The 26,758-nt window shown below is 57.6% G+C and overlaps 1 protein-coding gene across 2 annotated transcripts in view; it reads left to right on the top strand.

Moving 5' to 3' along the window:
- The window catches only part of PDE10A (phosphodiesterase 10A), a 327,948-nt gene that overhangs the window by 284,437 nt on the left and 16,753 nt on the right, over positions 1-26,758 (top strand). For both annotated transcript variants that reach the window (XM_045844196.1, XM_045844195.1), the window contains 10 exons: positions 309-359; positions 1,351-1,409; positions 3,261-3,312; positions 8,916-9,058; positions 11,538-11,630; positions 13,842-14,028; positions 17,923-18,065; positions 19,814-19,897; positions 21,461-21,611; positions 22,948-23,103. In XM_045844196.1, coding sequence (XP_045700152.1) covers positions 309-359; positions 1,351-1,409; positions 3,261-3,312; positions 8,916-9,058; positions 11,538-11,630; positions 13,842-14,028; positions 17,923-18,065; positions 19,814-19,897; positions 21,461-21,611; positions 22,948-23,103 — 1,119 coding nt within the window. The remainder of the gene's footprint in view (positions 1-308; positions 360-1,350; positions 1,410-3,260; positions 3,313-8,915; positions 9,059-11,537; positions 11,631-13,841; positions 14,029-17,922; positions 18,066-19,813; positions 19,898-21,460; positions 21,612-22,947; positions 23,104-26,758) is intronic.

The following is a 26,758-nucleotide window of genomic DNA, read 5'->3' as shown; positions in this document are numbered from 1 at the left end:
CGCGGTCACTTTGGTTTTTTCAGTAGTATCTTTATTAACTAAAAATAATTACTGTACGTTGGAATCATGGGACTCTAGCTCTCTCAATCCATTTATCCTCCTTTTTGTCCAAACTGAGGAGGGACACGGAACCATTCAGTTCCACTGTAAAAAAGGGAGGATGTAGAAGAGAAATCTTGGCCATGTTTGGGGCTTTGTGTTGGGTGAAATACGCAAAAGCACAGCGACCCGTGAAAAACCCTTTTCGAGGGTTCTGCGTGGGCGTGTCTGCATGTGGCTGATGGGAGTGTTTTCCATCCCGTTCGCAGGTCGCAACGGCAAACCTCGCCTGGGCTTCCGTGGCCATCCACCAGGTGCAGGTGAGCCTGGGGCGCATCGGGGCTCCTGGCGGGGAGCCGCTCCGGGCTGGGGCTCACGGCCTTGGCCTTGGGGTGGGGCAGGCAGGGAGGGGCCTTGCGTTTCCTGTCTGCGTCTTAGGCAGTTTGTATCTGTTTACTCAAATATACTTTCTATCTGAAGTACCTGGCCGTTACTTTATGTCTTCACACGTAATTGCACAGTCCTTGTGCCGTAGACGGTGGGTGTCCTGTTAAGAGGTGTGTTTCCACTAACACCCGGGGGCGACCTCCCACCGGCGACAACACTGGTATTTTTGTGACCCCATTTCCTGAGTTTAAGCCTCCCCCATGCCACATGGTAGGAGAGAACATAAATCTTAAATTTCAGACGCCCGGTTCTCCGGGAAAGGGATCTAGTTCCCAGACGGCCCCGAGTTTCCCCGGGAACTGGGCGTCTGAAGTGAGGACCCTGTGGGGCCCGTTCTGCCGTGTGTCTGTCTGCCACCGCTTCGTGTGGCCGGTGGTTCTCCCGCGCCCACCTCCGCCACGCGGGTCCGGGGGCCTGTGTCCTGGCGGAGAAGGCTCGGTGCTGCCCACGGTCCGAGGGCGGGAGCCCTGGCCCCGACGGGGAGGGTGCGGGTGGAGGACGCGCCGAGTCCCCGAGTCCGTTGTGGGACGTGGGGCGTGGTCTGAGGAGCGGCCCTGGGGCCCCCTCCCACCCTGCACCCCTCGGGGGGCTGAGAAGGTCCCGAAGGGCCCCCTGCCGCGTCACGAAAGTGGGTCCCAGCCCCACCCTGTCCCACGGGGGTCGCGTGAGGTCATAAAGATGAAGTGCGTGGCCACTGAAGCGTTCAAGAAAAAAAAGTGAATTGCTGTTGATGCTATCATTGCATCATAACTGAGTGACTGTGTCACTCCTTTTAAAATGAAGTAAGGTCGGCCGCCTCCTGGAGCCCACGAGTGAGGCCAGCGGCTCCGGGCGTCCGTTAACGACCTCTCTTCTCTGCGGCAGGTGTGCAGGGGGCTGGCCAAGCAGACGGAGCTGAACGACTTCCTGCTGGACGTCTCCAAGTGAGTGTCCGCCGGGGGCTGGCGCGGCGCGGGCTGCGGGTGGCGGGCGGGCCCCCGCCGCGGTCGTGCGACTGCGCGCTGTAGGCATCTCTGCGGTGGGTTCAGGCTGCGGTCTGCTGTGTGTGTCCCCCCAGACTCCCTGGGACGGGCCGGAGACACCCGGTGTCTCTGATCTGAGGACGAAAACGAGCCGCCGCGGGAGAGGAAACATTCTTGCTCGATTTTTTCCCCCCGTCAGGTCCCCTGGGGCGTCCCCCACAGGTGTCAGCCCCTTAAAACCAGTTGTTCCTGTTCCCGGTCTAGCTTCCTCCCGACGAGTGGCTCAGGTGTCACTCAGGGACGCTGCTCCCCGGCCTGGGGGCTGGGGGCTGGGCTGGGAACAGCACCCCGGGCTGCCCTGGAGGTTCCAGACGCCGGGGAGCCCCAGGCCCGCGTGGGCGCGGCTCCACGGGCAGCCCGCTGGTCACCTGGCCCGTGCGCGCGTGTCCTTGGCACCTGCGCCTCCAGGCATGGTCAGGGTCCTGCCCTCCCAGCTGGCCGCTAGGGGGAGGTGCACTGGGCCGTGGTCGCGCTCGGGACATCCGTGGCCCGTCGGTCTGAGGCTGCTGCTTTGTGTGGCTCTGCTCTCTGAAATATCAAACTGGAGAAACGTGGGGTTGAGTGAGGCCTCCTCTGACCCCCTAGTTCAGCTATTTTCTCTGAGAGAAAATTAAGTAGCAGCTGTGGGCACACAGGGCGAGGGAGGCCGCTCACCTTCTCTTGTTCTGGTCAGTTTTCCAAAGTCCAGCGCAGCCCCTCACGTGACGCTCCAGTTCCCCCTGCAGCCCGGAGCCCGTTTACCTGACCGCCTTTCTTGGGCGTGTTCCTCAGGGGGCAGAGTCTCCGTGCGGTCCAGCCAGGTCATTCGTGTTTCAACGGAAGGCATTGCTTGTTGTGGCGGTGTCTGGATTACGAGTCACTGCTCAGCTCACGCAAGCCTGTGCTGCAGGCACGCCTTGCCCACGGACTCTCACTGAGACGGCCTCTCTGCACGTTACATCCCCGTAACACATGACTCTTAACTCAGCTGGCTTTCAGGTTCACATGTTCGTCTGTGTGCCGGCCGCCTCCCAGACATTGCCTAGCTGTTCATGATAACGAATATGCGTCCACCCCGTAAGGGCGTTCGGCCCTTCCCCTCGCCGGCGCGCTGCTGTTTCTTCTCAAGTGAACTTTGGGGCTTGCTCAGGACGGTTTCGCTGCATAGGAACTTTTTGATTTCTCAGTGGTACTTTACATTTTAACCACGTACATGAGATTTACCTTAATATTTGCATTTCAGATGAAAATGATTAATGATGATGCTAAATGTGGGGAACCCAATTTTGTTTTTTCATAGTTTTAATTAAACACTACACACTTTCTGCATCAGGACTTATCAATACATAGTTACTCAATGAATCCTCTAGAGTTAGAATCCTCATACTGAAGTTGGTAGTCAAGTTTCCTTTATCTCTTTAAAATAGTGTTATTGATTGTTTCACAAGATGACAAAAACCAGATATATTTCTTTCTTTTTTTTTAAGATTTTATTTATTTATTTTTAGAGAAGGAAAGGAGGGAGATAGGGAGAGAGAGACATCAATGTGCGGTTGCTGGGGGTCATGACCTGCAACCCAGGCATGTGCCCTGGCTGGGAATCGAACCTGTGACACTTTGATTTGCAGCCTGCGCTCAATCCACTGAGCTACACCAGCCAGGGCTATCTTCCTTTTTTTTATGTGAATGTAGACAAACCTGGGAAATGCATTCAAAGTTCAGTATGCTTGGTGTTCTCAGTAAGATTGCTGACCTGTTTTGTGTCTTTTCCAGGACATACTTCGATAACATCGTCGCGATAGACTCTCTACTTGAACACATCATGGTACGTGGCCTCGCTCCGCAGATGCCCTGTTTGGCCTCCCATGCTCGCGCGTCCGACTCAGGACAGGACAGCGGGGCCCTGCAGTGTGGGCAGCATGCGTGCGGTTGTCCGGGGGCGCACAGTGACCTGCAGGGACCGCCTGGGCTTTTGTCTTTTATCCCTTCTGTTTGTTTCCAAGGGTTTCGAAGAATGTTTTGAAAAATGTCTCCGAGTTTCCCATTACTCAGTGGCGAGTTTTGAAAACATTTGGTTTCTTTGCGTAGCCTTCAGAACACCTTTGTGTGTGGGTGGCCTTGGGAACCCTCACCCAAGTCTCGCCGATGCGGTGGTTCCCTCTGCTCAGTTTCAGCCTGACGGAGGCCAAGGGGCGCGCGGGGCCAAAGGCCACCGCAAGTGGGGTTCTATCCGCAAGTGGGTGTCTCCCTGCCTGGCCGCTCCGGTGCTTCGGCAACACTCCACCGAAGCAGTGGCCTCTGGTAGTCTGAGTGCCACTACCACTCTGGTGCCGTGTGCTGCCCCTCGTGGGTGACCAGGCTTGATGGAGACCGCTTACGCCCCGCTGTGTACTTTCATAAGTGGTCGTCCTCCCCCCAGTTTTCCTGGTCTGTCTCTAAACACAGAGCCACCCTGTCCGGGAAGGAGTTGCCTCGTGCCCGGATTTCACGGCGCCTGTTCTCTGGCCTCTTTCTCCCCGATCCCGGGGCCGGAGAGCGTGGGGTGTCGCGTGGCCCGTGTCCTGGGAGACAGGAGGTGACTGAGGGTGACCAGGGCGACATCAGGGCGTGCTCCTTGCTGCACGTCCCTTCAGTGATCAGTTACAGGGACAGCGCCGTGTAGACAATGAGAAGAGCGCTTCCCTCACGGGGAAGGATAACTCGTTCGGTTATGACAGGGCTCTCAACGTTTGTGCAGAAGTGCAAAGTGTGCAGGAGAATGTCAAAGGGTAAGGGTGTAATAGAGAGTGGCAGGGCTTGTGCTAGGAGTGCAAGAAGCCCTTATTGACTGGTCCTGGTGTTATTACTGTTTTAAAAACATCCCTGGTGAGGAGTAAGTCATAAACTGCACTACTCATCCACTTGAAGCGGTCAGCCCAGGGGTTTGGGGCCATGCTGCGCCTACAGAAGGAACCGAGCAGCGTTCCACTCCTCGGGGGAATGAAGGCGCTGTGTGTTCCTGCAAGGTTTGACACAAACCAGCTGTTACAGCACGCGGGTCTGACTGGGGGCTGGATCTGTGGTTCTCTGCCCAGTGTCTGTCGTGGCGTTGATGCCTCCAGGTTTTCCTTGGCCCGTTTTTGCTGAACCGTATCTCGGGCCTCTGGTACGTTCCTGTCCAGACAGCAGCTGGGGCTCTGAAAGGGTGAGCGAACGTCTCCCCGTCCGGCCGTCACGGCTGGCTGTCTGGGCAATCACCTGGAACAGACAGACGCTGATGGAGGTGCACCGTCAGTGGGAGACGCGGCCCCGGGAGGCCCCGGAAGGACGGGGCGGAGTGCGGGGGTGGGAATGGCGCGACTGAGTCCGGGGAGCCGCACCAGGGTGTCCTGGGCGTGCCCGCGGGCCCCAGGGACGCGGGGAGCAGGTGCAGCGGGAGGCTCAGGCGCACTCCGGGGAGGCGGGGCGGAGTGCCGCCGTGGGGGCAGCCCCTCGGAGACCCACCCACGTGGTCCAGGCCTGCGGGCAGCGGGACTGTAAGCGCTCAGAGGGCCCAGACCAGGCTCGTGTTTGAGAAGATAGCCCTGGGTTAGAGGCCACCCGCGGGGCGTGACCTGAGGTGTGTTTGGGAGGCTCTGTGACAGTGCAGATGAGGTTGCTTGCTTCTCGCGGATGCAGGCTGGGTGCGCTTCACATCGCTGGCTTGTGCGCCGGTCCAGTCCCGTGTTTTCCAGTGAGGAAGGCCCCTTCTTGCACGGGATGGGCCAGAGCCCCGCAGACGCACAGCGCCTCTAGCCGGCGAGCCCTGAATGCGGGAGCAGCCCGCCGCCGCCCGGTGCCCGTGGATCGGAAGGGTCTCCACCCGCTGCACGGGCCCTGCGGCCAGGTGGCCACGCCGAGTCGGCTTTTGTGGGTGCCTGCGTGCTTCCCATGGCGTTCCGGACGGCGCTCGTGGCTGCTTCCTGCTCTGCCGCGCGCTGCGTGAAGGCTCTCTGGCTGCCACAGCAGGCCTGCCTTGGGTTGGGTTGAGTTCATACATACTGCCCGCATGTCTCTGGGGTTTCCTTGTTAACCCCTTTTCCGGCTGGGAGTGTCAGTCCAGTCTGGGGCAGCGGGAGGGGAGCGCCTGGTCGGGGCGCTCACGACAGAAGTCTTTCTTTACCGCCCGGGATTGCTGTCCAGTGGGTCTCTCAACGTGTTCAGCAACAGTGTCACCAGATAGCGAAACTTCTGCCTCTTCAAGGGTGCATGCTCTCCTTTCTTACCGAAGTATGGCCTAATAAGCACAATAACATGTCTTTGTCTTACTTTCACTTGAATGTCTTAACCTTAATGGGGTGATTCTGGTACTTTCCCATGTTCTGTGAGGTCCACTGTTGTTTTCAGGAGCGTATCATTAGGAGACATATTCCTCTATTCCATTTTGCTAAGTTTTTATCATGAACAATTGAATTGGATTACATAAATTTTTTTAAGATTTTATTTATTTATTTTTTAGAGAGGGAAGGGAGGGAGAAAGAGAGAGAGAGAGAAACATCCATGTGCGGTTGCTGGGGGCCGTGGCCTATAACCCAGGCATGTGCCCTGACTGGGAATCGAACCTGCGACACTTTGGTTCACAGCCCATGCTCAATCCACTGAGCTACGCCAGCCAGGGCATATTACATACACTTTTGACAAACATAATTTTGTGATTTTTTTCTTTTGCTATTTATAATTATAATAGACTTTACAATACTGAACAGTTCTAAAGTATAACTTTAAAATATTATAATGTGTTCATTTATTCCCACGTTTGATTTTGTTACTACTTTTATGTATGATTTTTCTTCTGTTTCCAAGGAGAATTGGTCTGTGATTTTCCTTTGTACAATATCTTTGTTAATTTTTAATATCTTTGACATAGGGGTTGCAAAAATAACTGGGGAAGTTTTGTTCTTTCTAACTTACAACAGTGTAAATTGGATAAGAATTTATTTGTTAAAGATTCTTTAAACATTTTATACTTGGAATCATTTAGGCCTGATGATGTCCATGTATATCATTTTTGACAATTTTCTAGTCGTCTTTGTGAGTGCATCTCTCCCAGCTTTTCAACTCCTAAGTTTCTTTCTTCTTTCTAGGCAATTATTCATTTCACCCAGATTTTTATAATTATTATTAGCAGGGCCACGTGAAAGAGTGCCAACCCCCTGACATGGCCCTGGGCAGCCGGGGGGGATGCAGGCTGGCTGCAGATGTCTCAGCCACGGGCAGTGCGGGGCGTCACTGCTGCTGAGTCATTCCGGGTCTCGGGGCCAAGCCAGACAGAGGGGCGGTCCTTCTGGTCCTGCCGGCCGCGCTGCCCCCGCCCTCTCTGCAGACCTTTCTGCCACCTGTCCTTCCTCAGTCCTTAGCGACAGGTCTCAGGTTATGCAGATCTTGTGTGCTTCGGCGTGAGGGTGGGCACCCTCTCTGTAAGGGGCCAGATAGGCGTCACGGGCCGCACCCCGTTGTGATTGCTCAGCTGCACCCGTCACACGGCCGTAGGTGGTGCGCAGAGGAACAGACAGTGTCCCCTAAACTTCCACTTCGGAAAGCAGGCAGCGGGCGGAGGCGGCCTGTGGGCTTCTGCCGCCCTCCGTCCCGGGCCGCGGTCTCGGCCCGTGGAGGACTGTGGGGGGAAGCGGCAGTCTCTGCTGTCATGGAACTCGCGGGCTAACGGGCGGTGCTCACGGTGCCGGGCTGCTCGGTGCCTGGCTGCCGAGGCCCCGCCGGGGCTGGTGGAGCGGCCGAGAGCGGCCAGGGGCGGTGACGGTGGCGTGGAGTGTGCGGGGGGAGGGGGGGCAGGGCCCAGCTGGGCACCTGGCCACGCTGGCTTCCTTTCGATCTGTCCGTCTGCGGGCTTTGCGCAACATGACCCCTTGTCTTCCGGCCACAAGGCGGCTCCTGTCCCTCCCGCGTGAGCTTGGGGACACCTGTTACTCTCAGAGAACCCCTCCTCTCGCTCTAAGGAGGAATTTCCTGTCTGTCCGCGGGCGGCGGAGGCGGCCAGAATTCTCAGTGTCAGTAAATGCGGTGCTCGCCCTGCGGGGCGCCGCGGCCGGCCAGGCGTTGGGGAGGTGCTCGTTGAAGGAAGCTGACAGAAGGATGATGAAGTGAGTGCAGAGTTTTTCATCTGGAAACGGAAGAGCGTATTTGTTAGCAAAGCCTGGGCTGCTGAGACGGCTGGGTGGAGTTCAGACACCCGGGCCCCCAGCTCCGAGCCACGCGACGGCGGACGCGTGGCCGCCGTCTCTGTGCCCCCGCCCCCTGAACCGCGTGCCATGGGAGCAGACGCGTTTCCTGACTGCGTGCTGTCACCGTGCGGGCCGAGTGGGCGTGGGAAGTGTCTGGCACGCACTCACCGCTCAATAATCGCTGCCCATTGTTATCGGTGCCGCAGATAAAATACCACCGGTGCAAATAGGAACACTGTGTGTTCTACTAGGGGTTATATTTCACGTTTTCCATACCTGGTGTGTCACCGACCCCGGCCGGTCAGCATGCAGCTCCCTTTGAGCGGACGGAGGCTCAGGCCGTGGCGTGGAGCGGGGAGCGGGGTCTGAGAGGCCCTGGAAGACGGGCCTGGGTGGCAGAGAGACGCAGGGGGTCGGAGCACGGGGTGCTTTCCTCCCTGTACTGAAGGGTCTCATTACAGTTCACCTCTGAACTACCCACCCGGGCGCGAGCTGCTCGGGGCCTCTCGAATGTGGGGGTTTTCCAGCAGACACCGGTGCTGTTCGCCATTCGCGGCTGGGAGTCTGCAGACGGGGAAGGGTGGCCATTGACCTGAGCCACTGACGCTAGCCGTGATTTCCCGCCTTGTCGGTCTCGTGGCACACAGGAACTGGTGACCAAAATCCTGCCGGTCTGACAAAAAAATAGGAATGATTTCTATTCATTCACACCGGACAGCTGTTGCTGTGTTGGCTGTTGTCATTTTTCATTTGACAGTCTCAGGGGAGAGAGGTCCGTGGCCCTGACTAAATAGTCAGGCACCACATGCTTTAAAGTTCTTGCGGCGTGCCGTATGGGGGGGGCTTGAGCACCTGTGGCTTTCGGGACCTGTCCCCTGCAGGTACCGAGAGACAGCTGGTGTGCTCATGTTCTGGGGAGTCAGAAGGTACACGTGGATTTCCTATTGGGGGGGTGGTTCAGGGGTGAGCCGCAGGTCAGCGTCCAGCACGTGGCGGAGAGGCCCAGCAGCTGTCCGTGCGGTCAGGTCGGGGTCTGCCAGTGCTCGCCCGCAGTGGGGGCCGTATATTTTATGTTTTGTGACGACATGCCTTTATCTCACCAGTTCCCGCGCTGATTCCCCACCCTGTTAGAGTACAGAGAAGCTGCAAGTGGCATTCGCGTGTGATGACGTGTACCTGGACACTCCCCGAGGTTCTCATCGGCTTGTCTCGCTCTATTGTTTGTCTTCAGATATATGCAAAAAACCTGGTGAATGCAGACCGCTGTGCACTTTTCCAGGTGGACCACAAGAACAAGGAGCTGTACTCGGACCTTTTTGATATTGGGGAGGAGAAGGAAGGAAAGCCCGTCTTCAAGAAGACCAAAGAGATCAGGTACAGCTGGGCGCGGCCTGTCCGTGTGCTGTGAGCGCGGCCGCACAGGTGTTCCGCCACCCACTGTTGTGTGCCTTTCACAGGTGCGCTGACACTGCTGGTCACGCTGTGATATCATTCCCACCAGGACCCGCCTCCTGAAGGTAGTGCTTTTGGGAATGACATTGCAGTGCCGGCGAATCCGCGCCTAGGAAGCTTTAAGCGTCACTCCTGGAAATGCCGTCTTCCGGAGGCGGTCCTTTTGGAAATCATGTTGGAAAAAGTTACTAGTGCTCCCAGGTAGGTAAAGGTGTGCCCCACCTGGATGGGGTCTGCAGGTCCTCCCGTGTGTAGGAGCAGGGCGTGCTCACGCCGCCGGGCGCCCACCGCTCCCCCGCCCGTGGGGCTGTCTCAAAGTCCAGACCGCGGTGGGGCCCGGCCCGCGGCGCCGGGTGACGTTCGCACCCTCCGCTGTGATGGAGCCATCGGTTCAGGGTGTCCTCGGACACGCCTTTGCTGTGTCAGGACCCTGGCGCCCCCTTCCTTCTGTGAGTGGCAGCTTGTGTCACTTACGAACGAACAGCCTGTTGCAGCCGGAACGCCTGCAAGGAGCACTGTCGCACAACTTTTAAGACTCAAGCCTGACATTCGACATTGACCTTTTTTAGACATCTGCTTTCCCCCCCCTTCATGTGTCTTGTTCCACTGCTTTCCACGTAACACTCTGCAGGGGTGTCCCACCTGTGGCCCGCGGCCCGCACGGGGCCCAGGGCGGCTGTGAATTCGGTCCGACCCAAAATTGTGAATTTACTTAAAACAGGGTGGGACTTTTGTGTGGTTACGGTGCATTTGATGTGTGGCCCAAGACCATTCTTCCTCCAGCGTGGCCCGAGACGCCACAAGTTTGGACTGGCCTGCTCTAGGGTGCCTGGGTCGTGCCACCGCCCCCAGGACAGCACCGTTCCCTATTCGGGAAGGACGGCTGTCCCCTGGGGCCGTCTGTCTGGGAGGGAACTGGCCAGGTGTGACGGGACCCTGGGGTCCGGCAGGTGCCTCACCGCTGCCCCGCCCCGGGCACGTCCTGTTCCCAGTCCCGGGGGCATCTGTCCCGTGTTCCCCACTCAGGGAACACCGACCTCCAGTCACGAGTTAGTGTTCCTCGTGGTTGTGTTTTGGTTGGTCTGTGTTTCAGACCTCAGCCAGTCTGGATGTCGTCCCTTCTGCTGCTGCACCGAGGGTCCCATCGGGGGGAGCCCGCGCCAGCAGCCGGGAGCAGTGAGGGGTCGTGGTTGCGGGAGCCCTGGCCGCTGACCCGGGCCCGCCACGGATGGTGGCCAGCCGCCTAGGATATGGGGGGCGGGGAGCAAAGTCTTGGTCAGACCACCGCAGGCCGAGAAGCCCAGCACAGGTGGTGCAGCGGCGGGCCCTGGCGCTTGCCGCTCTCGGCAGCCGGCTGGGCTGGGTCACGCAGTTCACGGCGGCGCGGGGAAGCCGGGACGGAGTGCGGTGTGCGGCACCGGGTGCCCTTCTGGTGTTTGCGGTGTCTGTCTCGGTTCTCTTCCGAGTTTTTCTCAGTGCAAGTCCCTTCCGGGGGAGCTTTATCTCAGTGATGATGATCTCCTATTATGTTCAAAATGTAGTATTATGAAAGTTACTTTTCAGGCATTGAAATATGTAGTGTGTACTGTAGACATCTTTGTTAACTACATTTTGCAATGAGTGCTTGACTGATGATAATACTGCAATCAGAAAACTGTGAAAGGATGCACTTATAATAGGAAATATTGGTATTAAACATTAAAACATAGTTAAGTGTCTTTAGATAATGCTTGTGTTTTGACTGCGTTTCCATTGAACAAATGAGAGAAATAAAAACACCAGGAGTTTCAGACTGGGCTGTTGTTATACAGTGCCTGTGTGGCAAATGCCTTAAATTCCAGCCCCGCCTCGCACCTCAAGATCAGACACCCCTGGCGTCTTGGTCTCAGATGGGGTGGGAAGCCCACCGTGGTGGACCTACATTCTGTGTTTACCGTGTCGTCAGTAGTTCAGGAATCTTAGCAAATGCCTGACCCCACATGGGCCTGCGCTCACACCACAGCGAGAGTGAACTGAGAACATGTGTGTCGCTGCGCACTGGGAACTGGGAGGCATGTTGCCGTCCGATACAAAGGGCCGTTACCGGTCAGTGCGGGAGAATCCAATGAACTGCTCGGTTTCAGTCTGTGACTCAGTGTAAGTTCATGCTCTGAATCACGTCTCACACCGAGGTTCTCCAGGGGTCACAACCCCTTCAACCAGGGGTCCCCGCGCGGCGTTTTTCTGCTTCTGCGCACTCTGCAGTGACACGGCGACCGGGGCGTGTGCACGCGTGAAGCCAGCACGAGCACGCCAGGCGTGGCGGCGCCCTCCCGCTCACGGCTGGGCGGTGGCGGGCCGCGGCAGACCGCGCACACGCCCGTGTGTGCTCACGCGCCGGCCCTGTCTCCCGTGTGCGCAGGTTCTCCATCGAGAAGGGCATCGCCGGGCAGGTGGCGAGGACGGGGGAAGTGCTGAACATCCCGGACGCCTACGCGGACCCGCGGTTCAACAGGTACGGGGCCGCCCCTGCCTCGCGTGTCCCCCCCCACCCCCCGGGCGGGGCCCTGCCCGGGGTCGCTCCTTAGCTCTACAGCAACCGAAGCGAGTGGCTGCCTCTCGCTTCTGAGTGAGCCTCAGCTTCCCCATCTTTGAGTTGGGCACAGTAGGGCTTCTGCAGCAGTTCTGTTCTCGCGTTCAGGCTGGGAGGACATGTTCATAAATGCCTGTTGGCCGCAGCTGACGCACGGGGCAGGGGCCGGGGACACGGCAGCCTCACCGGGCGTGGTCAGCGTCAGGTTGGGGTGACTCATGGCGGCGGCTTTGTGCCGTCCTGGGTTTCTCGGGAGAACCAGAAGCCAAATTACATACATGTAATTTCAGCAAGTCTCCAGCACTTGAGTCTTAAGATCGACGCCATGATTATTCAGGAGTAAGTAGTTCAGATATTTTGTCTAGACTGTTCCATTCAATTGAATACTCGGTTTATTTTAAGAGACACTGAAATAAAATAAATAATAGGATGTTTTATCAGGTGTTTGATAATGTCAAATATACACCACTTGTATATGAACACAGACGTCTCCTAGTCATATGTCTTATCACCAAAGACTATGCTGAAGATCTCAATTTAAAAAAAAATACCTAAGCTTGTTATTTTAGTGCTTAAACATTGGAAATACTTTTATCTCCTTTTACAAAACCTATATGGAAAAATGTGTCGTTCCACTCTTGAGAACACGAAAAGGCCAGGAACAGATTGTGAGACAATACTTACGAAGCATGAGTCTGACAAAATACTTGCACCCAGAAGATACAAACAACATTTCCCACCTAACAATAAGTCAACCCGATTTGGGGTAAGTGGGTCACAGGATTTTAACAGATGCTTCACAGGAGCAGGGACACGGGTGGCCATCGGACCCAGGGCAGCACGCTCAGCGTGAGGGAGTGTGAGTGTCACCGACAGGGGCCCCGCCGCACACCAGCCTGAGTGTCTGCAGTTCTTGGGGGTCGCCGTGAGCACAGGCCGGCCAGGAAGCCGGGGGCAGGGTGGCCCGGGCTTGGCAGACAAGAGTGGGTGATGGCGCAGCCCCTTTGGAAAGCGGTTTCGTGCTTCCCTGTACAGTTAAGCGTGCCTTACTATACTCAGCTCCACTGCTGGGTCCCATATTTTGCTGTGGATAACGTGTACTTTTTGCCCAAATTTTCAAGGGGCAAATAAGGACGCACTCTATACAGGAGTATAATGATTACATACCGTGGGCATGATATCGTGTGTATGATGCGCCCCTAATCGTGGGTGTGCATCACACACAGCAGCATGTGGTATCTCGCCAATAACAATGACCAGACTGTGCACACGCAACAGGCAGAGGTGTCTGTAAGTCACAGGTACGGCTCTGAGTCGTAACGTCCATCACCTGGTGAATGGACACATAAAGTGTGATGCCGCCACACCCTGGAGTGGCGCTCAGCGGTCACGGGGCTGGGCCACTCCGCGTGCATCGCCTGGACAGGCCTCAGAGGCACCTGCCTCTGGGGGGCGCTGTGCAGCCCAGTGGGCCTGCCTGACCCGCGGCCTGTGGTCACCCTGCCGCCTGTGGGCAGAGGGTCTTCTTTCCCACCAGCACCTCCTCTGAGTCAAAGCCTGCCGTTCCCGTTAGGGATCAGACAGCAGTGCTGCTGCCGTGAGGCCACGGCGGCGCTGGTGGGGGCTGCTGGCCGTCCGGTGAGGCGTGGCCGTGCCCCGGGAAAGCTCTGCCTCAGGGCGGGGGGGGACTGTGCTGGCCCGGCCTGCGCCCCGTTCATGCCTGCCGAGCAGGCTCCGCCCCTCAGAGCCGTGAGCGGGGTCGAAGGGTCACACTCGCGCACCAAACCGCCCGCGTTTTCCTCTGGATCGGCGGCGTGCGTTCTCTTCGTGATGCTGGGCACTCACGCCGACCAGCGAGCTGAGGCCTTCCGGGTCCTGTTCTGGAAACTCTTGGAAAAACAAAAGGACAAGTTGGTCAGAAACGTTTTTTGAAAAGGTTTCATTTTAATACGTCACTTTCAGGTGCCACCTGGCCCTTGAATTCAGAAGGCAACAGTTAGTCCATCACAGTTAGTGGTAACAGAAGCGTGTGAACTGCAAAACCGACTTGAGACTCAGGGTGGAACTCGTGGTTTATCATCTGTCTCTTCTGTTTGTTTCCTTTGTGCCGCCGTGGGCTCCACGCGCCCCCAGAGAGGTGGACCTGTACACGGGCTACACCACCCGCAACATCCTGTGCATGCCCATCGTGAGCCGCGGCAGCGTGATCGGCGTGGTGCAGATGGTGAACAAGATCAGCGGCAGTGCCTTCTCCAAAACGGACGAGAACAACTTCAAGATGTTTGCCGTCTTCTGTGCTTTAGCCTTACACTGTGCCAACGTAAGGGCGGGGTTGTGCATGCCTGTCTTGCTACTCAGGGTTAATCTTCAAACCTTTGCACTCGAGAAGTTCAGCGTTTCTTTCCCACATAAGTTTCCTTTATAACCTGAAAGCATTGATTCCTGGTGGCTCATATTTTAGGGAAAGCCTTAAAATGCCTTGGAAGAAAAAAAAATCGAGTATTTTGCACTTATTTCGAGGTGTGAATTTATTTTTGAAAATGAGGTTGAATAAAGGTAAGGTGTTCTAGCACCAGGTCGGTGTTTCGCAGGATCTACTAGGGAATGCTTTCTGGCGCCTCCCTCCCTGCCTGCGGTGCGCGCCGTGGGACGGCTCTTGCGCCAGGGCTAGGGCTCGCGCCGCACTCTGGCCAAGGGGGTTCTCCAAGGAACAGGGCTGCCCCTGCCCGGCGCCTCTGTCGGGTGCTCCTGGGCGTCACCCAGGAGTCCCCACAGCGGTCTTGGCTGTTTCCTGAATGACAGAACAGCTGCTGTTTGTTTTACGAACTCTCACTGTGAAGGAGTTGGCTTGATCATCTTGTACATTTTAGTATTTTTAAACGACGTGAGCAGTCAGTACGCTATAAACGCCAGAGATCCTTCAGTGATGTTGCTGGAATTCTGAAGTTGGGGAGACTTTTATTAACCTTTTTTATAAAGCTCAATCAGAATAAATGGGAGTTATGACCTTAGCAATTAGAGAGAGTGCCTTCGTGGGAAATAGAAGTTTTGCGGGATGAACACGGTAACTGACGCAAACAGCCTGAGGAAGACTGGGCACAGAAACGGCGAAAAGCGTGCGTCAGCGCCCGGAGACCCCTGTTGGCCGCTCAGTGGGCGCAGGCTCGTGAGCACGCGTTCTGTCGCCTGTGCTGGCACCAGGGGCCTCTCCTGGGGACAGGCACCGTGCGTGGCTCCCTGGAAATGAGCTGATGCAGGTTTCAGATACCTGTTTGCTTCAGACATTTCCCGTGTCTCCCTCATCGATAAAGATAGTGACAGTGCACGCCTGTGTAGCTTGAAAGTTGCAGAGACAGCAATTTCCGGCATATTCCGAATATTGATTTTCATCATCTTTTAAGTGAATTTAGTGGAATGTGAGTATTGTAGCAGCTTGACCCCTGTACAGTCCATTTAAAAAAAAAAACAATGACAGGCTGTTACGATTGTACAAGCTGGCATCGTTTCCCTCTCTGGACTGTGTTCCCATTACCCTACAAAAGTGCATTCTAATATAATGCATTTCTGCTTTGAGTATTTTCACGATTACCGTGAGATAATACTCCAAAGCGGACATTGACAGTGAGAGTTAAAATCGGGGTCGTGGCAGTGTAGTTAGTGCACCTGGGGACACTAGGGTGCCGTATGGGCTTTGTCGGCGTGTGTGAAGGAAACCACCGCGCCAGGCAGCGTCACAGAGAACCATCAAGAATCGTGAGAGCACGGATGACCGGAACCTGCTGTTGCCCGAGGAGGGGGCTGTGGCTGAACCCAGGAACAGGCCGCTACGTAGACCGTAAACACGGGGGAGCTCCCGCAGGCCCTGGGAGTGCAGGTGCTGCTGCCCCTGAGCAGCAGGTGGCCGTGTCCTCGGTGGGGGCATGTGCCCTGCGTGTGGCTTGCTCCTCGTCCCCAGCGTGGTCGCCGTCGTCCGGCTCAGTGGTCTCGTTCGGTTGAGAGGCCCGTCGGAGAGGCCGGGCACACTCACCCTGGACACACTCGCTATGTCTGTGTTCTGTCTTCCTTCGTCCGTGGCTCTCTGCGGTTCTACCCCTTCTGTGGGGTTAAAGGGGGGGCGAGGTTTGTGATCCACCTCCCCACTTCATTTTTTTTTAAGATTTTATTTATCTATTTTTAGAGAGGGAATGGAGGGAGAAGGAGAGAGAGAAACATCAATGTGCGGTTGCTGGGGGTCATGGCCTGCAACCCAGGCATGTGCCCTGACTGGGAATCGAACCTGCGACACTTCCCACATCATTTCTAACAGGTGATGGATGGTGTGTCGATGGAAAGATAACCATTTCAAAAGGCGGAAAGTGTTTTAAAACCATCAGTTAATTTTCTCACACATACTATGATCTGAAAGGAACAGTTAGGTGATTCGGAAAGCCAGCAGGAAGGATGGTAGTATCTGCTACATTTTTTGCCCAGAAAGAGGACTCCTTAAGAACAGGTGATTCTGGATCAGAAGACATTTAACGTTAAAGGCACATGGACGGAATCATCATGAGGATGAAAGCGGTCGACTAGGACACATTTAATACATGGTTCTACCTTGAACCATTCCTGACCCCGGCAACCAAGGATGGAGTGTCTTTTCTGCTCCAGGCAGTGGGCACACGGCGGCCACTCTGAGCCCTGCGCGCTTGGCCGCTCCGACCTCAGTCTCACGGTGGCCCCGAGTGAGGTTCTCGTTGTGTCCCTTGAGGAGATGGACGTGGAGAGTGCGGTCTGCCCCAGTCCACACAGCGGGTGGCGTTAACGTCGAAAACGAAACAGTTGCTCCTCCAAACACGCTCACGTCCTGAAGACGGCCCTCTGGGGACAGACGCGTGCACGCCGTTTCTTGGTGTCGCACCTGTCTGACCGCACAGAGGTTGGCAGAGGTGGGCTCGCCATCGTCCGTGCGGAGAAATACCACGATGCTTCGTGAGTGGTAGTGCGAGAGCAAGCTCTCTCTTCGGCATGCTCCCCGCCGTGAGCCTGCCGTGGCCCACCCCTGTTGAAAGAGATGCGGCTGAGTGGTTTTCAGGGTTAACTGGTAGACAGTAGTGGAAATGGAAATGTACCTCAATTTCAACCAAAATGTCACCTGTCAGGGAACAAAGCTCAAAGTGGATGTTTGTGAGCAGCCGGGACCACCTCTGACTCCGCCTGGTTCCTGGCGCGGTCTTCCCAAACACTACCGCTGGAGGTCCGAGCGCTGAAACGGATTAAACCGAAGCAGACGTGAATATCGCTAGTTTACAGAGTAGTAAAGAAACAGCTTGATAACTGATAATGTATGTTTCATTACAGTGTTTTCACTTAAAATATGTCATTGTTCAGTAATAGCAGAAGGTCTCATTCAGCAAGTAAAACATAAAAAATACATACTTTTATGAACTTCTATTTTAGTGCGTGTTTTGTACTATAAATGGCATATTAGCACAGTGCGTGTGCCCACAGTTGCTAAAGGAATGGACAGTTATTGGGCACGCATCCCCAAAATTCTTTGGCAGCAAAGGATTTCACGAACATACATTTGAGAAGCTCCCTGGACTAGAGGACTTTGAGATCCCTAAGAATTAAATTAAGTATTTAAAAAAATATTTTATTTATTTATTTTTTTAGAGAGAGTAAAAGAGGGAGAAAGAGAGAGAAACATCAGTGTGTGGTTACCTCTCACGTGGCCCCCACTGAGGACCTGGCCCGCAACCCAGGCCTGTGCCCTGACTGGGAATCGAACCTGCGATACTTTGGTTCGCAGCCTGTGCTCAATCCACTGAGCTATGCCAGCCAGGTCACATTAAGTGTTTTAAAAGAAGGCTAACATTAATAAGTTTTTAAAAAACTTAAAGGAGAGAAAAACGGCTTGCCTCTCGACGCACCTGGTCTCCGTGTGCACCTGTCCAGGCTGTCCTAACAGAAGGCCCGGCCGGCCGGGCGGCTGGGAAACCGCAGACCCGCGCGTCCCCAGTCCCCTCGGCTGGGCAGCCCCGCGTGGGGCCGGGTGCAGGGTCCCCGGGGTCAGCGGTTTGAGTCCCGCCTGCAGCCCGCGCGGAAGTGGGCAGAAACGGGCAGGGGAGGCGGCGAGTGGGCGGGGGCCGTGGTTTGATGGCGGTGGTCCTGCCGCGCTCGCACCGGAGGCCGCACCTCGGTGACACGCGTTTTCTTCCCGGGGTCTACCGCCCAGATGTACCACCGGATCCGGCACTCGGAGTGCATCTACCGGGTCACCATGGAGAAGCTGTCCTACCACAGCATCTGCACCGCGGAGGAGTGGCAGGGCCTCATGCGCTTCTCGCTGCCCGGGCGGCTCTGCAAGGAGATCGAGCTGTGAGTGCACTGGGCGGGCGCAGCTCCCAGCCAGGGGCGGGTGGGGGGCGCTGGGCCCGAGCCGCCCTATCGGGGGGGGCGCGGCGTGGAGCTGGGACCCCTGAGCCCCAGGCTGCCTGTGCGCATTCACTGCGCTGGTTCCTCCTCCCAGGGCGGCATTCCAGATCTTAGGCTACAGCTTGTTCAGATGTCGTCATCTTGAAAAATAATCTGAGCACAATTTTTTTAAAAGATTTTATTTATTTATTTTTCAGAGAGGTAAGGGGGGGGGAGAGAGAGAGAGAGAAACATCAATGTGCGGTTGCTGGGGGTCATGGCCTGCAACCCAGGCATGTGCCCTGACGGAATCGAACCTGCGACCCTTTGGTTCGCAGCCCACGCTCAATCCACTGAGCTACGCCAGCCAGGGCTGAGCACAAGTTTTAAATGAACTAGCCTAAGTGGTTGCTTTTTTCATTAGTCTTTTATATACTTGACCCTATGTAATATCTGATATTTGAATGGCAGTATCAGATATCTAAAAGTTTACATGTCTGCATAGATTTAAATTTGCAAATTAAATTTGAGACGTTCGTGTGAATCCAGCTTTCATGCTTTGTTTTCTGACCACGCTGAATAATACGTGTGATTGCCGGGGGTGGAACCTGTGTGATAACCCGCACACCCATCATAAGTGAAGGCCAACACTGTTCGACTGCACAGAAGACTCTCAGAGGTGACCCAGGGCTGACAATGGCCTTAGAGTTGGGAAGACAGTGTGGTCCAACCCCACAGGGAGGCTGTCAGACTGAGACGGTCTCACTCACTGCCCCGGGGGCCCGGGAGGGGAAAGCCTTACGGTCAGGACGTGGAAACACTGAGGGTAGACCATCCCAGAGGCCTCACGCCGCAGCCAATCAGTGAGCACCGTTCTTTGTCTGTCTTCACACTACAGCCAATCAATGAGCTCCATTCTTTGTCTGTCTTCACACTACAGCCAATCAGTGAGCTCCGTTCTTTGTCTTCTCACCACAACCAATCAGTGAGCTCCATTCTTTGTCTGTCTTCACACCACAGCCAATCAATGAGCTCCGCTCTTTGTGTCTTCACACTGCAGCCAATCAGTGAGCTCCATTCTTTGTCTGTCTTCACACTGCAGCCAGTCAATGAGCTCCATTCTTTGTCTTCACACTGCAGCCAATCAGTGAGCCCCACTCTTTGTGTCTTCCCTCCACAACCAATCAGTGAGCCCCATTCGTTGTGTCTTTACACCCCAGCCAGTGAGCTCCTTCTTTGCTGACTCAATTAGCACATGGAAAATAGGTAATAATTTTGAATGTCTATGTTTGTGAAGGTTTTCTCTGGATTTCAGTAGGAAGTAGAATAATTCTCACCTCTAAAATAAAGGCTGATAAGGTTTCCTCACCGTATCTAAAAGCTGTGTGATGTATGTGTATTATTCCTTACAGTGTTTTTGTATTTCACACTTTCTCGTCGCTCTGGCAGTAACCACTGCGTCCTTTGTTCACAGGTTGTTCCATAGAAAATTAAGTGATGGCAGTTGAGCCAGCACTGAGCTAGGTGCCCAGGGGAACGTGTGGGGTTTCCTCCACACGCAGGAGCGACGTGACCGAGGTGGAGGCGGCTGGGCCCCCGAGCCTCCTCCGCCCCTCTCTCCGGTGGGCAGGGCTGCGTGGCGCTCCTTCCTCATCACTGGGTTCCTGCCGGCTGGGTTCGGGCACGAGCTGAGCCTTTTCGTCTCCTTCCAGGTTCCACTTCGACATCGGTCCCTTTGAAAACATGTGGCCCGGCATCTTTGTCTACATGATCCACCGCTCCTGTGGGACATCCTGGTAGGGACAGCCTGGAAATTCCTTTAAAAAAAAAAAGATTTATTTATTTATTTCTAGAGAGGGAAGGGACGGGGAAAGAGAGAGAGAGAGAGAGAGACAGAGAGAGAGAGAGAGAGAGAGAGAAACATCAGTGTGTGGTTGCTGGGGGCCGTGGCCTGCAACCCAGGCATGTGCCCTGACTGGGAATCGAACCTGCGATGCTTTGGTCTGCAGCCTGTGCTCAGTCCACTGAGCTATGCCAGCCAGGGCTGAAACTCCCTTTTTAAACGGGGGAACTGCACGACCTCTTCCTCCCCTCCCTCTGCGCCTTGCTGCTTTCGTGATTGACCGCTAACACGTGCCCTGTGTAAATGGCTTTTTCTAAATGTTTGAGGTTACAAAGGCTCACACGCTTGTCGGACCGAGCCACGGCCTTTTCCTTATCACCCCGAGAGCCCGGCTGCCCCTTGGCTGCCGGCCACTAGCCAGCCAGGCGACCCTTACAATCAAGGCTGGGCACACAGAGGCCGATTCTCTGCAAGAGCGGGGGCGTCACTCAGACATCACTGCCCGCTGTGTGGGCGTGTGTTTGGGCACAGAGACGCACAGCTTGCATCAGCTGACGTCGCGTGCTAGTCGGACTCGGTGGGAGGGAAGCGAGTCCCCTGGTCCGAGGGCTGGCGCTGCCTCCAGTGGCTGTCCCGCCTGCCCGCCCGGCCGGCCCTGCCTGGGGAGCGGTTTTCTTCTTCCTTTGCTGCTTGCGTCCTCAGGTGGCTGATGGGGGCTGTCCGTGGCTCTAGAGGGACGTTGTATTTCCTGCCAGTGTCTGGGCTCTCTCCCACGTCTGCCAGCGACTTTCCTCAGTGCCTGTTTAAAGGCCGTGTGCTGAGGAGCTGGCTTCAGGGAGGCCTCCGGTGGCCCTTGAAGGGCCGGCCGTTTGGGACGCTTAGAATGACACGCCTTGGGGTTGAAGGGCATTTGAACATTTGCAGTGGGGGAAAGACAGGTCACCTGTGTTTGGAAGTGTTTTGCGTTGTCGTTTCTTCGGTGTTTCAGAGAGCCCTGTTTAGTACTGATGTGCTTTTAAGCTGCTATAAAATCCATTGAGAAAGTTGCTGACCCTTAAGTGGGCATAAGTACACGATAATGTAAAACAAAACACAGTCACCACACTGGATAGCACGAATGTCACCTCTGTGATGGACCGTGTCAGAGTACAGTCATTTGCTGCTGACAGTTTGTGGACCTGGGCAGTCTGGATTCCTTTCGGAAGGACAATTCTCGGGGCGCGCCCGTGAACATCTGGGGTTTGCGCGTCTGATTGTGCTCTTTGGAAAACATTGGCTGGAAGCGCTCTGAGCAGGATGGTGGCCTGCGTTTGGGGCGCTCCGTGGTGCGCGGGCCGGAGCAGAGCCACGCAGGGCCTCCTGTGCGAACTGGCCGGGAGGCGGTGAGGGAGGCTCCGGGACACCGGGGTCCCTGGAGACCCTCGCGGTCCGCAGGGTGGGGTCTGGGCGCGGGCACCCGGCTGGCTGCAGCGCGCTGACTCCCGGCCGGCACCTCCCCCGTGTCTTTTCCCCGCAGCTTCGAGCTGGAAAAGCTGTGTCGCTTCATCATGTCCGTGAAGAAGAACTACCGGCGCGTCCCGTACCACAACTGGAAGCACGCGGTGACCGTGGCGCACTGCATGTACGCCATCCTCCAGAACAACGGCGGGCTCTTCACCGACCTGGAGGTGCGCGCGCCCCGAGCCCGGCGGCCCGGCAGGCTCTGCACCCGCGTCCGGAACACGTGTGTGGCACGGACGTGCGCCGTGTTCCAGGACAGACGGGGCTCAGTGGATCGGTAGAAGCACGTGGCGTAGAGTGCTCCCCCTAAGATCTATCGCGTTAGTTTGTGTAGGAAGTGTAGATGCACAGATTCCACCTTCACTGAAATGACCCCCGAGGAAAGAGCGATTTCCTCCTCGTTAAGCCTTCTGAAGGGATGGGCCAAAGTGCGCTTCTCCCGCAGGCCCCGTGCCCTGGATGAGGAGACACGGCCTGCTGCTTGGCTGCCCCAGAGCCAGAGCGCTAGTGACAGTTTGGGCCCCTGCAGGGCCCGCGCTCCTCTGCGGGGTGGGCAGCGGCCCCGCGGTGTCTCACCCCCGGAGACAGTTCCACGCTGGGAACTCTGGGCTCAGGCTGGGGAGGTTCCGGGGCGGCCTCGTGTGCTTGTGCCCCACTGTGTGCCGGGGGCCAGGGCCCCTCAGCCCCGCCCGGCCTGGCTGCCGAGCGCTGGCCCAAGCGAAGCCAGGAAAGCGTCACCGAGTCCCCTCCCCCCGTCCTATGAAACTGGCGTCCTGCTTCAGAGGACATCCGTCCATGGAGGGGGGCGCTGTCCTCTCCTGATGCAGAGACTGCTGTCCCTGTCCCTGGCTCAGGCAGAACACAAGGCCTGAGTGGTCTTCAGCCTCCCCCTCTGTCCTCCTCTGTCCTCTCCCCGCTGTGCCCGGGCCACCTTCCTGGCCCTCCGCACTCCTGGGGACGGCTCACCTGCCGCCATGCACTCCGGCCACTCCCCCTGCCCCCGGCCCTCCTCTCCCAGAGCCCCCTGCTTCCCTGTCTGGCCTTCGCGTCCCTGAGCGCCTGTGGCCCTCGGGGACGCCCTGCAGCCCAGGGTGTGGCACACCCTGTGTGATTTCCTTGTCGTAGCCATAATGTTTAATTAAACGCTAGCTTCGCTAGCACGGAGCCGTGAGCACGTTTCTGACGAAGGACCGGCCCCGCCCTCTCCTCGGGCTGCTCTGTTTCACCTGTGGACTAGAGCGTTTGCTTTCCTGTGACACCGCCCGCACTCACTCCCTAGTCGAGCGGGGAGACGCGGGAATGCCTTGGCTCTCGGGTTCGCAAGCAGAGCAGCCAGGAGCCCAACCCAGGCTAGGTTGCTTAGGACGCCGGAGCCCAGGGGGACGTTGCCGCCGGACGGGCGGAGGTCAGTGTGCGGTGTGATGAGCGGCGGCGGCCCCCCACCCCGCTTCCCTCCCCCCTTCTGGGTCCTGAAGGCCTGCGTCGTGCCGCCTTGTCTTCCAGCGCAAAGGGCTGCTGATCGCGTGCCTGTGCCACGACCTGGACCACAGGGGCTTCAGCAACAGCTACCTGCAGAAGTTCGACCACCCGCTCGCCGCCCTCTACTCCACGTCCACCATGGAGCAGCACCACTTCTCCCAGACGGTGTCCATCCTGCAGGTGCGGCGGCTGGGTTGGCCCACTGCGGCGCTGCGGCTGCGGGCGCGCGGGCGCTGTGGGTCTGGGCCGGGGCCCGCATGGAGACCTTGCGTGTGTCTGGCGGCCACGTTTGATGTTTGAGAACCTGGTGCCCCACGGCACAGGTTCACGTCGTTGAATTCCATTCACGTGGGTTCCCGTCGCCTTGAACCAGGGCGCGTTGAGTGATAATCTTAGGCAATCTCCTGAGGTCCTTTTAATTTTTCTGTGTCTTTAAGTTTGCATCACTTGATTGCATTTAGGGTGTTCTTGGTGGTGGATCTAGGCAAGGACACATGTCACTGCACTGAAATACCTGTGTCCCCCCTGCACTTTCAGCCTCTCCCCCACACTCACCTGAGCCAGGCCTTCCCACCTGGGCCCTCTCGCAGGCAGACGACTGTTACCCAGGCTCCTGTTTGACTTGGGAATGGCGGCCCCTCCTCTTCCTCTCACTGTCCGTCCTCGGTGCAGGGAGAGGGACCCTCGCGGGCCTTCAGGTCCTGTGTCGGGGTGGGGGGAAGGGTCGGGAACGTCTGGGCGGTGGCTTCGGCAGGGACCGGCCACCAGGTGTCTCTGAGGGGCCGTGCTTCCTCATGTCACCCGGGGCTCCCTCTGCACCCCATTAGCTTCTCCTCCCCCGCCTGTCGCTCTCTCCCAGCCCCGCCCAGGGGGCCTGTGCGGCCGAGGAGCTGGGCGAGGGGGGGCAGACGCGAGGTGCTGCCCTGAGGACCCGCCGGAGCGGGTGACGGGCACAGGAGATGCGGGCGGCTTGCCTTCGAGTCGCACCCTGCTGAGCCTGCCGCCCGCGAGGCCGGTTCTGTCCCCGAGAGCGGCCCCGGACGCCAGTTCTTCCTCTTTTTGTTTTTAACAACCATCTACAGATGGACGGACAGACGCAGACGGATATGCGTACCTAGAGATTTCAGCAGGCGGGAAGGGTTGTGTGGGTGTATGTATTTGTGTGTACGCACACAGGTGTGTAAAACGTGCTTTTTGTAAACAGACAGACGTGGAAACTCATGTCAGCGTATGCCTCCTGTGGCCTCACGCTCGTGCCGCGCTGTTTGTGCGGGAAGAAGGGTGAAGGAGAAAGCGTGTGCTGCGGCGTGGCAGAGCCCACGCTGGGGAGACGTGCCCGCCGGGCCCGCCGTGGCCCGTGCCGTGGCAGTGAGCCCTCAGCGGTGTGGGTTCCGTGGGTTCTGTGGGCCGGGTCCGTGGTGGATGCAGCGCTCCCAGGAGGAGCAGGGCGCAGGAGCTCGTGGCAGAAGGGCGTCGGGGCAAGCCGCCGGCGTCTGAAAAGTCGCGGGAGGGTAGTCGTTCCCGAGCACTGGACATGGGACTTCAGCCACTGGAGAGGCCACGCCCAGGGCGCCGTGTTCGCCCGTTTTCGGAGAAGACGAGGGCCCAGTCGAGGGCCAGAGCAGGGGGCTGGGGGTCGCCCTAGGTCCCGGCGATGAGCCCCCTGGTCAGACGCTGAATCCGAGTAGCAGACGGACCAAACCCTCCGTGCCGGCCGTGATGGGGCGGGACGTACCTGGGCCCGCGGAGCCCGGGGCTGCGGCTCCGTCTCTCCCTGGCAGCTCCCACCCTGCGGCCGACTCTGCGTTCACGCTCACAGTCGGTCTCGGAGCAGTTTCCTCCTCAGTCGTCTGACCGCCCCTTGACAGTCAGTCCAGTAGCAGGTGTGTCTACTGAGCGCCCCCCAGGGCCCCCCCCCCCATGGGCGGGCACGAGCGGTGGCAGAGCGAGCGCAGGTCCCCGTCCTGGAGCGTCCGTCACGGGGGGGAGGGGGGACAGCGCTGTTGCCCTGCCCGGCCCTGTTGCCGTCCTGCCGCTGCCCTGCTGGCCCGCACCCTGCCACCAGGCCGTGGCTCTCCCCGGTGTCCCAGCCTGTGTCACCTGGCAGGAAGACTCGTCCCCCACAGCTCCAGCCAGCACCAGGGGGCCGTCCCTGCGGAGCAGGCAGGGGGACAGATAAAGTCACGAGTGAAATAAGGAGCCGACGGGACCAACTGGGCAGAGAAGCTCGTGCTCTCGCCTTCCGCTGCGCTGCCCGTGGCCTCACGGGCGTCGGGGCCGCGTCCCGTGGGCACTGGCGGCAGGGCCGTGTGCCGGCCACGCTGGCCTTGGGGGAGGGCAGCGGGCCCACCCGCAGGCGTGTCCCTCCAGGGCTTTCCCGCTTGACGCCCTGAACTGGGCCTTTGTCACTGTGTCTGTCTGACCGCCCCTCCCCGCCCTGACCGCCGTTTCTCTAGGCTGGCGCCTCCCAGGTCCGCCTCCCGAGTGCTTGTCCGAGCGCGTCCTTTTTCCCAGTGACAGCCGCCAGGGGCTCCTGGGCCTCCGAACCACTTCTCTTTTCCAATAGACACGCACGTGTTGCTCGTGCAGCCGTCTGATCCGGGCCTGCCGTGCCTGCTGCGCCCCCAGTTCCGGGCCGCCTGTCCCCCTGGCCACCGCCTCGACCCCCTGCTGGGCCAGGCTCCCCCGCCTGCCCTCCTCGGCTCCCGGCTGAGCTCCCACAGGAGCGCATCCCGGGACCTTGTTCTGTGACGCGGCTGGGGCCACAGCGCGCCCTGGGGTGGCCCCGAGCCCCTGGCTCGGGCGTGTGCCTCGGCAGCTCCCCGTTGTAGCGTGGTTTGTGGACCAGTGAGCTTTCCTCAGCTCTGAGTCGCGGGCCCGGAGGACTGTCCCTGCCCTGCACTGGCCTCCGTAGCCGTCGGCTGCTGACCCGTGGGTCTGGGCGTGTGGGCCCAGGGGGTCCCGTGAGAGCAGATGTGGGGAGGCAGAGAACTCAGCTGTGGTGGAACAGTGGGCAGGAGACTGAGCGCGTGTCACTGTGGGCGCTACCGCGGGGGAGTGAGGAGATCAGTCTGTGGGGCGGCGGGCGAGGGGGGCTCCGTGGGGGCGTGTGAGTGGGTTGCCCTTGGGAAGGGACGCCACTGGTGGGGACCGTGACAGCCAAGGAAACGGGCTGTGTGTTCTCGCCCGAACGTCCCCCTCGTCAGCGGTGACTCTGCCGGAGCCGCTGGGGCCAGAACATCAGGTGCATTTTTTATCCTGTTTCCTTCAGGGATGCTAATGATTGTTTGGGAAAATGAAACTACTCTTTTTCTGTCCCTTGCTGGCTGTAAATATCCCACGTTAAGTACTGAAAAGTCAAAATCTCAGGAAACAGACCAATTAGGAATGACTATTCTCCTTATTAAGAAAAATTTCTCAATATTCCACTTACCTTGAGTTATCCAGGGCTTTCGAGATATGCTCAGATCTGAAGAAGGTCACCTCTACGCCCCACACGCTGGGGGCCCGTGGCATCTTCCCTGCCCTTTCCAGCGGTGACGTGTCCCGGACACCGCTGACACGTTCCTTCGGTCTGACTGCACCGGGAGGAGTTGCTGTTGTCTGCTGCGGTTACAACCGAATTGCTGCCTTCACGGAAAACCGAGTGTGTGTGTGAGACACAGAGGCTGGCTTCCGTCTGTCCCGGCCTACAGATGTGTTCCGAACGGAAACAGCCTTGGGCCACCAAGTTCACTTCCGGGCGTGTCTGCCTGCTGGCGTCTCCTTCTCGCTGTCCCGTAACCCCGACTGCAGACGTCCCTCCGATAGGTCGCATCCTCGGCGTTACATCACT

This window comes from Phyllostomus hastatus, unplaced genomic scaffold (genome assembly GCF_019186645.2).
Source record: "Phyllostomus hastatus isolate PE091 unplaced genomic scaffold, TTU_PhHast_1.1 phas_contig_40, whole genome shotgun sequence".
Lineage (NCBI taxonomy): Eukaryota > Metazoa > Chordata > Mammalia > Chiroptera > Phyllostomidae > Phyllostomus > Phyllostomus hastatus.
This window is presented reverse-complemented; position numbering and strand designations above follow the sequence as displayed.